Here is a 17,803-nt window from a genome sequence, read left to right on the forward strand (position 1 = left end):
AGTGGCCCCGTGGCTCAACACACTGCAGGGCCTGAGCAGCCCCCCATCCGCAGGCCTCAAGCATTAAGCCGCTGCCCCCAATAGAATTAGGCTATTTTTATCTATATGATCTTAAAAAAATTAAGAGTTCAAGATGCCGCTCTGCTTAACGTTCATTGATTTAAAGAAGGCCTTTGATTCTGTTGAGACGGAAGCAGTCATTGAAGCCCTAGCCAATCAGGGCATTCAAGCCCAATACATCAGGATCCTCCGTGAGCTGTATTGCGGATTCACTACCAGGATCTCACCATTTTACAAAGAAGTGATCGTTGATGTCAAGAGAGGGGTGCGGCAGGGTGATACCATTTCACCGAAACTCTTCAGTGCCACCCTCGAGAACATCATGTGACGACTGGAATGGGAAGGAATGGGAGTGAAGATAGATGGTCGGCAACTACACCACCTCCGCTTTGCTGATGACATTGTTTTAATAACACCAAACATCAGCCAAGCGGCACAAATGCTGGCCGACTTTGACCGTGAGTGTGGAAAGGTAGGACTACAGCTGAATCTTACGAAGACAATGTTTATGAGAAACAGCCTTGTTCCTGACGCCCCATTCGCTCTCAATGGAACGACCATCTCCGAATGCAACAGTTATGTGTACCTAGGTCGAGAGGTCAACATGAGAAATGACCTGGCACCCGAGCTGTGCAGGAGGAAGAGAGCGGCTTGGAACGCCTTCAAGAACGTCGAAGAAATAGCTAAGAGGACGAAGAACCTCCGGCTCCGGGCACATCTCTTTGATTCCACTGTTCTTCCTGCATTAACATATGCCTCAGAGACCTGGGCCCTACGCAAACAAGATGAGAACGCCATTCAGGTCTCCCAAAGAAGAATAGAAAGAGCTATGCTTGGAATATCACGTTTCACTCAAATGAGAGAACGAATCCGGAGTTCTGACATCCGTCGACGATCAAGGATCAGGGACGCTGTCTCATATGCCAAGGTGTCGAAAATCAGATGGGCTGGTCACGTAATGAGATTTAAAGACGACCGTTGGACTAGAGCTGTTACTGATTGGATTCCACGGGATGTCAAGAGACCGCGTGGCCGCCCACCTACCAGATGGTCAGACTTCTTTGTCAAGATCATGAACGATCGGTTTGAGGCCCTCCATGTTCCCGGAGCGAAGAGATGCCATTGGGCTACACTAGCACGCGACAGGGACAAATGGAGACGTTACTGGCGCCCGCTCGAGCAAATCGACGACTAACGGGAAGTGATTAAGTGATTAAGTGATGTACCACAACCTACACGTTTTTATAAAAAAAAAAGAACAGGCAAAATTAATCTCTATGATTGGAAGTCAAGACAGTGGTTACCAACAGATAGGCCTTGAGTTAACAGGGGCACAAAGGGGACTTCCGGGATGCTGATGATCTGAGAGCTGATGACATGGATGTGTGTGTAAGCTTTACATATACATAAGGTATATATGTATACATAGATAAAATATTTCTCAAAATACTTCAAGAAAATGATTTCTAAAATAGAACTTAAGTAGGGTAGACAAAGATATAGAGCACAGAACTTATTAAGCTTAGAGGGAAAACAGCTTTGTTTGTTGGGGTGTGGACACACCCAGAGGTGCAAAGGGCTTACTCCTGGCTCTCCACTTAGGTGTCACTCCTGGTGGGGCTGTGGGGACCCAGGAGGACCCACATGCAAGGCCCAGGTGCCGTACCGGCTAAACTATCTCTCCAGGCCTGAGAAAGTAAATTCAAAAATTGATTTGGCAAAAACCACTATAACTGAAAACATTTCCATTTCATTCTTTAAATACAAATTCTTTTTTTTTTTTGGCTTTTTGGGTCACACCTGGTGGTGCTCAGGGGTTACTCCTGGCTCTGCACTCAGGAATTACTCCTGGCAGTGCTCAGGGGACGATATGGGATGCTGGGAATCGAACCCCAGTTGGCTACGTGCAAGGAAAACGCCCTACCTGCTGTACTATTGCTCAAGCCCAAATACAAATTCTTTAAAAACATAATTTGGGGGTTGCAAAGATAGCTCAAAGGGATGGCTGCATGCTTTACTTTCAGGAAGCTTTGATCCCTGGCCTTCACAGTCCCCTGAGCATACCAGGAGTGACCCCTAAGCACTTCCATGAGGGCCCCCAAGCCCCTTCAAATAAACTTAATGTTTAAAAAAATAAAAACACATACTGAGACAGAGAGACAGCCTAAAGAACTGGAATGCATGCTTCGCATGCTGGAGGCCCAGGTTTGATCCCTGGTACTTCAGCATCTTTCAAGCACTGCCAGGTGGGTCACCTGAGCATTACAGATTGTGACTCTAAAATACACCTCCCCAAAAAACCAATCCATCTTACAGTGGCCCACAGAAAACTGAGTGGTAACAAGAACAATGCCTCCAGCTCAATCCTGGCAATGCTACCTTTTATGATCCCAGCATTATGGCATACTGCAATCAAATGCTCAGCTTACATACAAACTCATAAGCACAGAATTCAAGTGCGCATCATCCTGTCACCACAACAACAGAAAGGGAAAATGGGGGGTTGGAGGCAAGAGCTAAAAACAGGGCCAGAGAGAGAACTCAAATGGGCTGAGCGTAAGCTTTCCACGCAGGAGGCCTGGGCTCATTGCTATAGCAACAATGCACGCAACACTGCTGGGTGTGGACCCAACACTAAAAAATAAATAAAATTAAAAATCTACAACTCCACAAGGTTATGTATCAGAATGCTCTCTGTAGCAGTGGTTTTATTGTTTTGTTTTTGGCTGGAGGGTAATTGTTTTAGAGTCACACACTATGATGCTCAGAGATCACTCCTGGCAGGGTTTGGAGAACCATATGGGGTACCAAGGATCAAACCCAGGATAGCTGCAAGCAAGACAAGCGCCCTACCTGTTGTACCGTTGCCCTTATGTAAGATGCTGCATTCTCATCTCAGACCGTGAGCAATACATTTCCACTGTGTGTGTGTATGTGTGTGTATGCGCGCCCACACACACACACACACACACACACACACACACACACGCATATGTGCGCATGCGCACATCAGAAGTGCCAACTAACATATGGTATACTATGCAGTTGATTAAATGATTATGGCAGATCCATAAAGGTAAAGGTAAAGGCCCTCCCGTTGATCGTCGATTTGTTCGAGCGGGCCCAGTAACGTCTCCATTGGAGATTTTGTTGTTACTGTGTCTGGCATATCAAATACTCTCGGTAGCTTGCCGGGCTCTCCGAGAGGGGCGGAGGAATCGAACTCGGGTCGGCCATGTTGGCCGCTTGTAAGGCGAACGCCCTACCGCTGTGCTATCACTCCGGCCATCCACATGTACTAGAATAAAAATATGTCCAGGACCCATTAAGTGGAAAAAAAAAAGAAACTCTAACTTATGTTTAGCTTGACATCATTTAGGTTTAAAACCGTGTTACTAAGGGCAGGGCAGCTCAAATGGCTGGAGCACCTGCTTCACATTCAGGACCCTGGGTTTGACCCCAGGGACCACATGGTCCTCCACTCCTAAGGACCTTCCTGGGGACAGACCCCAAGCACCACTAGGTGGGAACCTCCCCAAACCAAAAAACTTATGACTTTGTGACTATATAGAAAAACATTGTAACTATATAGAAAAACTAAAAGCTACTGTACTGTCTTTTAGTAATTCAAGTAAATGCTGAAATCTTTGGCTTTATTTTATTACATATTTCTGATGAATGAACTTGGATAAGAAGAGGCACTGTCTTTAAGATCAAGAATAAAAAAGGGGGGGCTGGAGCAATAGCACAGCGGGTAGGGCGTTTGCCTTGCACGCAGCCAACATGGCCGACACAGGTTCGATTCCCAGCATCCCATATGGTCCCCCGAGCACCGCCAGGAGCAATTCCTGAGTGCATGAGCCAGGAGTAACCCCTGAGCATCGCCGGGTGTGACCCAAAAAGCAAAAAAAAAAAAAATGAAAGAATAAAAAAGGGAGGGAGGCCCATACGGTCCTCTGAGCTCCACCTAGAATAATTTCTGAGTGCAGAGCCAGGAGTAACCCCCAAACATTATCGGGTGTGTCCCCTAACCCTTCCCCCCCTTCAGACAACTTATACTTGGGAGCTGAAGAGATAGTATAGTGGGGAGGGCACTTGCCTAGCAGGGTTCAATCCCCGGCACCCCATTTGGACCCCTGAGCACTGCCAGGAGTAATTCCTGAGTGCAGAGCCAGGAGTAATGTCTGAGCATAACCAGGCATGACCCAGAAGCAAAAAAAATAAACAAAAAACCACTTGTGAACTAAAATAATGTTTTACTTTACACTACGCCACATACATGTTCTATTAAAATACAGCAGACTCTGAAACTGTACTAAGTTTGAAGCTGTACTCATGAAATTTATAGAACCCTGTAAACAATAAGAAGTCCAAAAAAAGCATTAAAAATAAATAAAACAGAAAAAACAGGTAAGCGTGATCAAACTGCTAGTTAAGAACGTTCTTTTTGAGAGGTGCCTCCAGAAATAGCACCAGGCTGAGTGTCATACCCCAGGCACCCCAGAGGGGGGCACCACCTGCCCAAACAGAGCCCTGGCAGCCAAAAATCTCCATAATCCCATCACTGCCATGTCCATGGCCAGATTCCACAGATTCAGACAAGCCTCATCGAGGAATGACTTGATTGAATAGCTCAAGTAGGCTGATTTGTGACTGAAATCTCTAGTTCTCACAGAGTCAGGGAGGGGCCACCTTCCTCATCTCCCTGTGCTTCCAGGAGCCTGGCAGTCTTGCCCATGAACTGCCTCTGGCACAATACAAGCTCATTAACTGAGTCTTGATCCGGAGACTCATAAATACATCTTGGAAAAAGATCAACAAGCTGCAGAGAGCTGGGGGCCCAGAGCGATAGTACAGGAATGCGGCCAACCTGGGTTCAATCCTCAGCATCCCAAATGGTCCCTTGAGCACTGTCAGGATTAATTCCTGAGCAAAGAGGCAGGAGTAACCCCTGAGCATTGCCAGGTGTGATCCCTGCCCCGCACAAAACAAAACAAAAACCAAGCTGCAGAGATGCTTCCGAACTCCAAAGTCACCATCCAATTAAAAATACAGTTGTATCACTTCACTCAAAAATTTTAAAATTTCTGGAGCCCATGGCTGCAACATCTCAAACTCTACAACACTGATATGCCAGGAGTAGCATACCACATTGGAAGGCAACCAATCTCGATTAAGAAAATATTAACACACAAGGCTTAGCCTGTAACATATTAGTGATCTCTTACACAAGGGCCTAATGAGATACAACAATCTTGCCACACTTTCTTCTAAGGAAATTCTTTTTGATCATTTTTAGCAAATTATTCATAGTAAGTATTATAAAATAATTATTTAGGACCTGCTATTGAGGCAGGTTTGGGTGATGGTAGAGAAAATTGGAAATAATGATGATGGTAAGGTGCAATGGTGGTGGGCTTGGTGTTGGAATACTGAATGTAATAAATTATCATGAACAATTTTATAAAAATAAAATTGAATTTTAAAGAAAAACCTTTTTAAATACATTTTTTTCCCCTGTGATGCCGGGGACTGAACCAAAGGCCTCTTTACTCAAGGCATGTTCCATATTCCCTAACTTCTAAGAATGCATTTGCAGGGGCTGGAGTGATAGCACAGCAGGTAGGGCATTTGCCTTGCACGCGGCCAACCCAGGTTCGATTCCCAGCATCCCATATGGTTCCCAGAGCACCGCCAGGAGTAATTCCTGAGTGCAGAGCTAGGAGTAACCCCTGAGCATTGCCAGGCGTGACCCAAATAGCAAAAATAAATAAATAAATAAACAAATAAAAATGCATTTTCTAATAAGTTTCACTTCTAAGGTGCTAATAAGAAAACTATATGAAAACCACAAGTTCTATCTCTGATAACTGCAAAAAATACTTTTAAAAACTTTGTAATTGGGTTGGCAAGAGAGCTAGAGGGCTGGAGACATGCTCTGCATGTAAGAGTCGAGGGTTCAATCCCTGATACAACCTGGTCTCTAGCACCTCAGGAAGAGCTTATACCCACCCAACATGAAACAACCCCCAAACATTCCAAGAAATCACTCGTGTATTACTTATACACATAGAAATTAAATTCACTTCTGTGTTCAGATAAATATGTATCCAAATTATTCATTGTGGGGGATTGGGGCCTCCCAAGTGGCGCTCAGGCCGTGGCCCTGGAGCTGCTCAAGGAGATTTTTGATGTAGTGATTATCTGAGTGACCCCAGCAGTGCTTAGGGTCCTCCAGAGCCACACTCAGAGACACTTGGGGATCATGCAGTGCCAAGGATAAAGCCAGGGGTGTGGGCATGCAAGGCATGGGCCTTAACTCTATACTCTCTCTCTCTCAAGATTATTTTTAAGAATATTAGCATATTTTAATCATCTCCTCACTCGTCTTTCCCAATGCTGCTGTATTGGAGGCTCTTTCAGGATCAGGGAAATGAGACCCGTTATTGTTACTGTTTTTGGCATATCGAAAACGCCACAGGTAGCTTACCAGGCTCTACCGTGCAGGCAGGATACTCTCAATAGCTTGCCGGGCTCTCCGAAATATATACATATATATATATAAATATATATATATTTCCCTCTATGATTTGTTGCCTACTGTCTGAACCCCACCAAATATGGTGTGGTAATTATGAAAAATGGGTAGGGAGTGTCTTTATGACATGTCGCGGTTCAGGAATATGATCATTCATATGTGAGAGGAGTAAGGAGAGGCTGTTAAAATCTCAGGGCTGGGAAGAACAGAGATGTTACTGGTACCCGCTTGAGTGAATCAATGAACAACGGAATGACAGTGATACAGTGATTAGCATATTTTACTAAACAGGATGGATTTCTTAAAAGTCTTGTTTGGTTGGTTTGGGGGCCACACCTGATTAGACTGATGGGTTGCCTCAGGTAATGCTTGTACGGTGCGTGATCTAAGAAGGGGCTCTTAAGCGCTGGGCATATGTTGCATCTAACAGAGCTCTCTCCCTAAGCTGGTTTTATGGCAGGTGCATAATCTTCCCATTTGAACACTTTAATGTGAATTCTCTTAACACCAACTTTCAGACAATTAAATGAGTCAACCATGCTGCAAACTAACATCATAAGAACAACTTATTTTATACAGATGAGGCCATTTCAGATACCGTCTCCAGACAACCAAATGAATCTTTCATTTTAGAGTTGACAGTAATTTAGAACTAATTACAAGCTTGTCTTCATAAAATCAAAATTTAAATGTAAGTATTCTTTTTCGTTTTGCTTTTTGGGTCATACCTTGCGATGCACAGGGGTTACTCCTGGCTCATGTACTCAAGAATTATTCCTGATTCCTGGCGGTGCTCAGGGGACCACATGGGATGCTGGGAATTGAACCCAGGTTGGCCATGTGCAAGGCAAACACCCTACCAGCTGTGCTATCGCTCCAGCCCCAGTATAAGTATTACACAAATCTTCTCCAATATCATACATAGAAATTTCAGAGGTGTTAAATAATGCACCAAAAAGCTTTGCATAATACCTGGCATCTATAAGTGCTTAATAAATGTTAAATTTTACAATTGCTAAGCTTCTTATGACTTCTTTATAGTATTATTTTACTAGGCTTTTTGGCTATCATGTTTCTAACAAATCAAATTTTTTATATTTTACCACTCAATCTTGAAATCAAAATTGTGTGCATAGAAAATACCACTTCTACTTTTGCTATGTTAAAACTGTACTAACTACTACAAAATATTCCAGATAGATCTTTAAATAAATGACCTCTGCATAGTGACAGACAATTGAAACTAAATGAAAGGTTAGCAAGAACACATGTGTTCCAAACCTTAATGTAGACCTAGCCGAACACAGATCTATTTTCTGACTAATTCTATCAAGCAAGATTTTACAGCACAGGAACTGGAAAGAGAGCACAAGAGGTAGAGCACTTGTCTAGCATCAGCTGACCAGATTTGAATCCCCACATCCCATAAGGTTCCCCTGAGCCCTGCCAGGAGAGATCCTGGAGTGCAGAGCACTGCTGGGTATGGTCCAAGAATAAACAAAAAAATTTAGAGCACAAATAAGCTGAGCTTATTTTCAGCCATTGCAGATCTCAAAGATCTATAACTACACAAAAAAACAATGCAATATAATGGTGCCTTGCTGTTCATTCTCTACTTTTAATGATTAGAACTCTGTGTTTTTAGCTGGGCACATGGCTATGCACCTGGATTACTTCCCTTATCTTTCTTGCATCTAGGCATAAGACAGTGATGTTACTTTGGCCAATAATTGCTAGTACCTATCAGATCATATCCTTAAAAGGAAGCTTTATTATGAATATGTCACATTACCACTTGGAGAACCTCTCTCCTTCTCTCAGTCTGGAATTTTACCTAGTGGTAAGAAACACACTCAGGACCATCCATAGAAAAAGAGCCACCCTGACGCTGACTTTTTGTTTTTTATTTATTTTCTTTACCGAAAGGAAAATGATAAACTTAAACTTCTTAGTTAGACCTGTTTTCTGGGTCAGAAGTAGCTGCATTTCCATTAATTTTACAGAAGGGAAACAAGGCTTGGAAAGAAAGCAACGCACCAAAAGTATGCTGCCAGTTTGGGGGCACAAAATACAGACGAATTGAACTAAATCCGTCCCACTCTAGAGGCCGTGATCTGTCTACGATTGTACACTGCCTCCCATTCAGAGGCACTGGCCTTGCATATGGCCAACCTGGGTTTGATCCCGGCCACCAGACTGTCCCTGAGCCCTCCAGGAGTGATTCCATGGCACAAAGCCAGCAGTAAGCAAGCCCTGAACACTGCTGGCAATGACCCCTAACCAACCAAATAAGAACTCATAGGCCCAGAATAGCACAGGGGCTACTGAGCAGCTGCTTTAAAAGCATATGATCAAGAGTTTAAATTCCTGCGTTTCCTTATGTGCCAAGTGTGATCCTGACAACTCTGCTAGCTGCAACTCCTGGTTACAAGTGATTTCTGGCTCTCTCACAGGTGGCGGAGGTAGAGGGGGAAGGGGGAACGGGGTGTGAACACCAAAGAGGTGTGGACTTCAGAGAGTATTGTAACTAACAGTGCGAGCACTGTTGCCAAGCAGTGTGGTCTCGTGCACATGTGTGAGCGCCACAATCAATAACTTGCGTGCTTCCAAAAAAATGTGCAATTCCTAGTAAGCATGTATGCAAGCACTGCAGCTACAGAATATATACCTCAGTGAGGACCATGGCTGGTGTGTTGGAACTGCAACTGAATGGATCACACCCACCAACCACCACAGCTAAAGTGGGAGCATTACACTCAGTCATGTGTGTAACCCCTGGGCATCCCAGCTAGACAATAAGGAGGATGGAGGATTTTTTTTTTTTAAAGAAAAAAAGAAATTTGTATTAAAAAAAAAAAAAACCAGGGCCAGAGAGGCAGTACAGGAATTAAGGCATATGCCATACATGTAACTGACACCAGTTAAAACCATGGGCACCACATATGGTGATTCTGAACATCACCAGAGATCACTCCTGGGCAGAGCCATAAAAGATCCTGCTTCCTGTAATGAAAAAGTGCTTTTCACTCTGAGCACTGCAAAGTGATCTCCTCACCCCACCCCCCTAAAAGTTTATGTCAAACTAAAACTGTATGGGTGGATTTTTGTTGAGACTCAAATAATTAACATGTGGCGCAAGAAAATAATTTTATTGCTTCATACAAATTCAAAACAGGTCTTGAATTTTGCATTCACAAAGTATAAGGGGTCAAGAAGATAGTATAGGTTAAAGTGTTTGTCTTGCGTGCAGCCAACTCCAGTCTGATCCCTGAGCACTAACAGAACATTACTGCGTGTGGCCCTAATACCGCTCCCCAAAGAGTATGTTGTGTGTGTGCACGATCATTTGTTCTGCTAGCAATTAACTTTAATTTAGTTTACAAATGTGTTGTCCTGGATGGCCTGGAAGTCGCAAAACAACTGTTCCTTCACCAGAGAGCTTTAGAAACATTACTGGGACCGGTGCGTTAGTACAGTGGGTAGAGTATTTGCCTCTTACACTGTCAACCCGGGTTCGATCCCCAGAATCCCAGATGGTTTCCCGAGCACCACTAGGAGTAATTTCTGAGTGCAGAGCCAGGAGTAACCCCTGAACCTGAACATCGCTGAGTGCAACACAAAAAGCAAAAAAAAAAAAAAAAAAAGGAAAATTATACTACAGTTTAGCATTTTAAAAGGCACTACAAAAATCTTACTCTGCATAAAGAACAGTGGACCAATCAAGTTACCTACTCTAATGCAATATAATAGAAACCATATAACAGAACAAATTAAAGACAAGTAAGGTATGTATAGAAAATAGTGTGACTATTGAAATAAGGATAAGACAATGATTAGGTGGTAAAGATACTACTGCACATGGCTGGCCAGAAGGCCTCACCTCAAGCAGTGGTTTGAATAGAGATGAAAGTGTGGACAATGGATAGCAAGAAAGAAGTGAGCAAAAAAATAGAATGAATACCGTGCCATCAGAAGGGAGTATTTCTGAGTTAAAGAACAGGCTTAAGACCCTGGCTCAAATGAGATCCTGAGTGAGAGTATTTTAACTAGTAACTAGGTTAATAACAGAATTAATACACATGCTGCCTGTTTGAAGCTATAAACTCTACTCCCAATGTTTATGCAGGAGAGTGGAAAAGAGGTAAAACATTTAAATCCACAGATTTTAATGCCATGTTGCTCCTTAACGATGAACTTTTTCCTGTCATTACTGACCAAAGGAATATATCATAAAATCTAACTTACTTTATTAAAACAGCAACACTGTCTGCCCTAGGCTTTTCACCAAATTATTCATTATCTCAGCATACTCCATCAAGGTACATTTTGATGACTGTTGAAACAAGTAACTCTGCCTGAAGAAAGATGTAAAGGCACAGAAAAGAACGTTGCTAATAACGACAAAACAACCCAGCCTGTTTGCTTGGAAGAAAGAAATTGCTATTTTGAAACACTGGGAGAGGGGGTAATCTGTTATTTTTATTGATTATTGGATCTAATGCCTATATAGTTTTTTTAAAAAACCAATGGGGTGCCAAGGATCAAATCCCCAGCTCTGGCACGCAAAGCATGTGCTCCAGCTCTCTGAGCCACTGCCCCGACAACGCTATGCTAGCTGAAAAATATATTATGCCTACAGAGTGTTTCAAAGAAATGTTAAGCCAAAATTTCAAAATTGATAATGTTTATATGAAAGTCAGATGTCTATCTTTTCTTAAAAAAAAAATAGGCTGACAGTAATGACAGCTAATAGGATACTTTTTAAAATGTAAGAAGCTATAAATTCTGGGGGCTGGAGTGACAGCACAGCGGGTAGGGTGTTTGCTTTGCACACGGCCGACCCAGGTTTGATTCCAGCATCCCATATGATCCCCTGAGCACTGCCAGGAGTAATTCCTGAGTGCATAAGCCAGTAGTAACCCCTGTGTATCACTGGGTGTGACCCAAAAAGAAAAAATGAAAAGAAGTTAAAAGTTCTGGCATTTGAAGAATACATTATCAAGAAAAAAAGAAATATGGTTCAAGCATAATTGCAAGATGCAATCCAATTTCAAGCTGTTTAAATGATAATGTGCATCTCAAAATTGTTAAACGATAGCATCTATAGGGCCGGAGAGATAACACAGGGTTAAGAGGCTTGCTAGCATAAAGCCTGGGTTGGACCCCTGGAGCTACACGATTCCCTGTGCAGTGCCAAGTGTGAGCCCTGAGCGAGAAGTAAGCTAATAAGCTCTTCAATGCCAGCTCTGATTCTAAAATTCTTCATTTTTAAAAAATTCATTTAACCTTCATAAAAACTCTAGACATAAAGTGCTGCTCCTGGTCACATTTTAGAAGTGAGGAAACAAGAGGCACGTGGGTTAGCAACTTACACAAAATTCACAAAACTAGTAGGTAATGAGATGGAATTCAAACCCCGTGGGTAGGGCACTTGCCTTTCACTGGCCAAGCTGAATTCAATCCCTAGCATTCCAAATGGTCCCACTGGGAGTAATTCCTAAGTAAAGAGCCAGGAGTAATCCCTGAGCATTGCCGGGTGTAGCCCAAAACAAAACAAAACCAAAAAACACCATGCTTTCAATAGACAAATGTAGAAAGAATATTTTTGGTTGACTATAACGTAAACAAATCTTTAAAAAAATTACTTATTTTAATTTTTGGTTTGGGGCCACACCCAGCAGTACTCAAGGCTTATTCCTGGCTATGCACTCAGGGATCACTTCTGGTAGGCTCTTGGGATCATGTGATGCCAGAGATCAAACCTGGGTCTGGCATGTGCAAGGTAAATGCCTACCTGCTGATCTATTTCTTTGGACCCCAAACACAAATCATTTTAATGCTTTTTCTCTGACAGCTACTGCAAGCGGGCCATGACAAGTAAAAAAGGAAAACAAGTCATGACACAGAACCTGTCATTAATGCAATTACCAAACAAACAAAAACCTCAAAAAGGAACTTTAGAATATACACTGATAATCTTGGTATAAAATGTGCTTTACCACCCCAAAACCAAGCACATAATGCTGAAAATAATTTGCAGTACAGAAAAGGACATCTGTGGCTATATTGTTAGCCCTTTTACTTTCTGAACAGCTGATCAAAGTTTGATCTAAAAAAAGACCATAACACTGTAATGCTTCGTACTTTTTCTGGACTTATGCTACTTCTGTGCCAAGGTTGGCATTCAACTTGAGAACAGAAACCCTCTCCTCCCGCCATAATTTATCAGTGCATGCAGCTAATACTTTTCTGGAAATTTTCAAGAAACTAGCTTTTATAAAAGGTATTAGTTGAAGGTAGATGAAAATTTAAGCATTCAAAGAATGGAATTTTCACTATAATGAGCTCCTATTTGTAGCCATCAAAGGACTAAGGAAGCTCTGATTATCAAAACTGGTCCCTTTCTCTACCTAAAGTTAAAAAGAGAAGTCAAATTAATAACATATTTGAGTTTAATATATAAAATGCTTCATAATGATAAAATTCTAGGTTTTGAATATCCAAAATATATAGAATTGGCTGTTACGTGATACAAATAAAAACGCATTGCTCTGTCTCTGAAAACACTGAAAAATATTAGTCTCTGAAAAATATTTGTCTCTGAAAAATATTAGTCCAAAGTTACTGCTAAGTAGAAGCATGAAAAGGTAGGTATTGAACTATTAATAAATGATTCTCATACACTTAAATGATACTTGTTTGTCAAGAAAAGTCCGGTGAGCAATCAAAGCAGTGGTAAATCTAAAAAAATCCCTTTAGGAAAAAAGTCTTAAGCATCTTGAATCATTTCTGAACTTTGTTTCCTATGGTCTTAAGAAAAAAAAAGGTACTGTTTCAGCACATAATCATTTGTAAACTGCTACGATTATAGATCTGCAATTTCTTTCATATGCAATAATTAACAAATATTTATTGAGTCCTACTACGAAAAAGTAAAAATTAAAATACATATGAATCCTATCTGAAGAAACTTTACAGTCCAGAAGGCTGAGACAAGTACAAATGGAGAAAATGGCAGGAAGCACAAGGATGCATAATTCCGAGGTGGGGATGTTGCTCAGTGGTAGGGCACATGCTTCTCACTTTAGGAGGTGCTGAAGCCAAGCCCTAGCACCTTTCCTGCAATGTATTTTTGATAAAAATCAAGCTTAGTACGGGGTGGGGTGGGGAGGGGGGGAGAGGAGAGAAAGATGAAGTTCTTGATGATGGTTTTAAAGGAAAGGTACACTTCAGATTTAAAAAAATGGTATTCGGGGAGCTGGAACTATAGCACAGCAGATAGGGCGTTTGCCTTGCACGCAGCTGACCATAGTTTGAATCTCAGCATCCCATATGGTCCCCTGAGCACCGCCAGGAGTAATTCTTGAGTCCAGAGCCAGGAGTAACCCCTGAGCATTGCCGGATGTGGACCCCCCACCCCCCAGAAAAAAAGGTTTTCCATGGGAAAAAATGGGAAAAAGCATGGCAGATGGAAAATCTCAATGAAGATAATTTACTTTTTACAGACATGGAAAAAACCCAAAATATTATGATATGTAAAAGTCAAGAGAGTATAAGCGTATAAGCTCTGCCAACTAGAATATCAAGGTCAGATCAAATTACTAATTAAACATCTAATACCATCCTATACACTCTACTGATGCTCTATAAATACTTCTAAATTAGTGGCCCATGATCCCTCATATTTATTATACCTTCGGATAAAATGAAGGTAAAACGAATTTTACTTATGTTGTAACTCAGAATAAACCTCAGAAGACCAATCACTTTTCCAATTTTGAGTGAACATGCTCCAGGTTATGCAAGAACAAGGACTTGAACACAGATGTGCACAAGTGATACTAAAGTTTCACTGTGAAATCATGAGAGCAAAAACCATTTACTTTGAAAAACTTGATCTCAGATCTAAATTTTGTGTGAATTGCTTTACTATGGAGCTTTAGGTTCCTAACTTGCAAAATGGATCATCTGAAAAAGGACCTTTCATCTTTAAAACTCTATGCTCAACAGTTAGTCTTTCCAACAAAAGTCATTATGGGGGCCAGAGATACCGTATAGCAGGTAAGGCACTTGCTGAGCAAGGCACAGCTAAGGCACTGTCTGAGGCTCCCCCTATGGTCCCCTGAGCCACTCTAGGAGTGATCCCTGAGCATAGAGTCAGAAGTAAGCCTTTAATACCATCAGGTGTGGTTCAAAAGAAACAAAAACAAAAGTCATTGTCACAGTCAAATGAACAACAACAAAATTATTCTGTAAGAAACAAGCCCCCCTCCCCCCCCAAAAAAAGACTTTTATTGAGCACCTAGTAAGAGCCTGGTTCTATTTCACATTATCTTCCCTATTCCACATTGCTTCCTTAGGAGCAAATAATTTCTTTTTACTCAGAGGTTATATACTACCCCCTTGCAAATTAAGAGCAAAGGCAAGGGTAAAGGTCTAATAATAACAACAACTCTAATGTAATAATTAACACTTAAAAACTTGGTGTCTCAAAAATTAGGTAGAGGTAGAGTCAATGAATAAAAGCTTGAGGTAGGCTATGACTACAGTGATCTGGGGGGAGCATGATGCTCTAGTAGGGTAATGAAACTTGTAGTGGGTGGGAAAGGATGAGAGAAGCCAGATATTAATTTTATGTGTGCTGAGAAAATGCCGAACTCTTGAAAACACCGAAAACAGGTTCACCAGTTTTCAACTTCTGCTCTAATCAGTTCTGCTCTAATCAACTTCAGTTCTAATCTAGATCTTTGCAGTTAATTTTAATAATCTCTAAATTTCCGGATTTCCCAGAGAGCAATGCAAGCATAAACAGTAAAATGAGCAAGATAGCTACAGCTCTGAAGTAAGGCAAACCCTGGTTGGATCCTGGCTCTACTGCTAGCTGTGTGACCTTGGGCATAGTATTTCAAATCCAAGCATCTTTTCTTCATTTGGAGAGCGCGGATACTTACTATCCCTGATCCTGCGGGGGTTCTTACGAATTAAAGGAGAACGATGGACCACAAGGAACTCAACACAGTACCCGCACAAGGTAAGAGTCTGACAAACGATGCCTTCAGGACCCCAATAACACCGAACACAGGATCTCTGTTCCCAGGCATCCCAGTTATGTGTATCCATACTACCCCAAATTTACATTTTAAATGCCAGTCATTTTTCTGTAGGTTTTCCATTTCTTCTCAAAGCATTTATTAAGGGGTTTAAAAGGTCGGTCCAACACCTCCGTTTCCAACAGAACACAAACCCAACTTCAAAGTGAACTCTACCCGAAATCTAAAATTAAGGATCATCTTGAAATACTGTTCGCAGTGGCTAATCAATATATGCATGTGTACATGTATACACACACACACGCGCGCTTCACACACACACACACACACATATATATTTGAAACTGGTGCTGCAAAATCTCGTCCCCAGCGATGAGTACCGACTCAGGGGCTTCTCACTGGGGTGAGTGGAAGGGAAAGTCGGGAGGGGGTGGTCCCCAAGAGGGAATCTGGCTCGAGAAAGATTCCTATCTATGCAACGTCGTCGAAACGAGTTATTTCCCCAATGGCATAGATCTGGGCAAAGAAAGGGAAAATAAAAACCGGCACGGGAGCACCTTGCAGAACAGGCTTCCCTCCAGCGGGATAGACAGGGGCAGGTGGCCCGGGTGCCCCCAGCCCGCCGGCCCCCCGGGGCAAACAGCTGGGTGGCCCCGAGCCGTCGCAGCCGTCCCCAGGGCCCCGCTCCGAGGGCTCCCGCCGGCCGCCGGGAAGCAGGGACGAGGAGGGGACAGGAGGTCGGGACACCTCCCACCCGGGATCGGTCCCTTCCTTCCCGGGGCGGCGGGGTGGGGGGTGGGGGACCCCCGGGGATTCCCCCCCCCCTCACCCGCCGGGCGTCGCGGGGCCGCGGGGCGCGGCTGCTGTGACAGCCGGGAGGAGGCGCCTCGGCGGGGACGGCGCTGAAGTGGCTGAGGTGGCTGAGGTGGCGTCGGGAGCGGGGAGGGGGGCGTGCGGGTCCCCTGGGGGCCGCGGCGGGGCTCGGGGCGGCACCTCCGGGACTACCCCCCCCCCCAACATACACATTCCCACAGGTCGTCCGTCCCGGTCTCAGCCCGGCCCCGGCCCCGGCGTCGCGGGTCCTCTCACCGTCTCGGCTTCGGTGTGCTGAGGTCCGGCACTCTGCCCCCCCATAACCCCGCGTAGGAAATTCATCTCGCCGCGCTGCCACCGGCTCGCCCGGCCCCTTGGCGAAACGAAACAGAGAATTCCCCCTCAGCGCCGCGGCTCGGGCCTCTCGAGCTCGCCCCGTGCAACCCCGCGGCCTCGGCCGCCGCCGCCTCCGACTCGCTGGTGGTGGCCGCCGCGAGAGTCCCAAGGAGCCCGGAAACAGCCTCCGCCGGCCGCCGGGGCGCTGCGCATGCGCGCGGACGTGGCATGACGTGGCGGCTCGAAGGGCGAAGGCAACGCGGAGAGCGAGCGAGCCAGCAGGCGAAGCGGAGGCTCGCCGCCCGGCTCGCCAGGGCCACGCCCACAGACAAGGCCCACCCACTGCCAGGCCACGCCCCGTGTCGGGACACGCCCCCTTTCCCTCCCTACCCGGGTGGCTGCTGCCGGCCCCCCGCCACCCACGTGGTAGAAGCCGGCCTCGGCGGCAGGCAAGCAGCCCCCCTAGTGCTTCGGCTTTGCGGGCATTTAATTGCCGCCCGTCGGCACCTGCAGCCGGCGAGCGCATCTGGAATCGTGTTTTGTGGAGTCGAAAGTGAGATTGTCCTTCGGTCGACGTGACAGGTAAGGGGGTCTCGGACCCTAGAAGGGTTCTTTTGATTTTTTTTTTCGGGTTTTAGCCATAGGAGCGTGATGGCCTTCTGAACCCCCGAAATTGCATTTCTTCACCGGTCTTTGTTTGGTGGTAAAAAGGCTGCTAGACCCCCCCTCATTTCTCTACCACGGGAGGGCGCATTTCTCATCTTCTGCTGAAAGGAATTCCTAGATCTAAACCCTGGGTGCTCTGCTATTTACAAGTGGTGTGAGAAAGAAACCCATGGAATCCTGCGTTTAGCTTACCAGAGGAAATAAATTGATCTGCGGAATCGGCTTGGCATCTAGTGCATGGCGTACCTGTGTATTATCAGTGTCATTTCTTTTCTAAACATGAAAAATGTCATTTAAAAAAAAATCAGTGGACCTTTTTCCTCTCGAAATGTAATTTCCA

At 44.1% G+C, this 17,803-nt stretch overlaps 2 protein-coding genes across 5 annotated transcripts in view; one reads left to right on the forward strand and one right to left on the reverse strand.

Moving 5' to 3' along the window:
* USO1 (USO1 vesicle transport factor) overlaps positions 1-16,979 on the reverse strand; it is an 82,945-nt gene extending 65,966 nt beyond the window's left edge. For all 4 annotated transcript variants that reach the window (XM_056111115.1, XM_056111114.1, XM_056111113.1 and 1 more), the window contains exon 1: positions 16,738-16,979. In XM_056111115.1, the coding sequence (XP_055967090.1) occupies positions 16,738-16,803 (66 nt within the window). In that variant the 5' untranslated portion in view covers positions 16,804-16,979. The remainder of the gene's footprint in view (positions 1-16,737) is intronic.
* A 275-nt stretch (positions 16,980-17,254) lies between these two features.
* The window catches only part of G3BP2 (G3BP stress granule assembly factor 2), an 88,212-nt gene continuing 87,663 nt past the window's right edge, over positions 17,255-17,803 (forward strand). The window contains exon 1 of the mRNA XM_056111226.1: positions 17,255-17,379. The gene's annotated coding sequence lies outside the window, so the exon portion shown is untranslated. The remainder of the gene's footprint in view (positions 17,380-17,803) is intronic.

Source organism: Sorex fumeus, unplaced genomic scaffold (assembly GCF_029834395.1).
Source record: "Sorex fumeus unplaced genomic scaffold, SorFum_2.1 ptg000013l, whole genome shotgun sequence".
Classification (NCBI taxonomy): Eukaryota; Metazoa; Chordata; class Mammalia; order Eulipotyphla; family Soricidae; genus Sorex; species Sorex fumeus.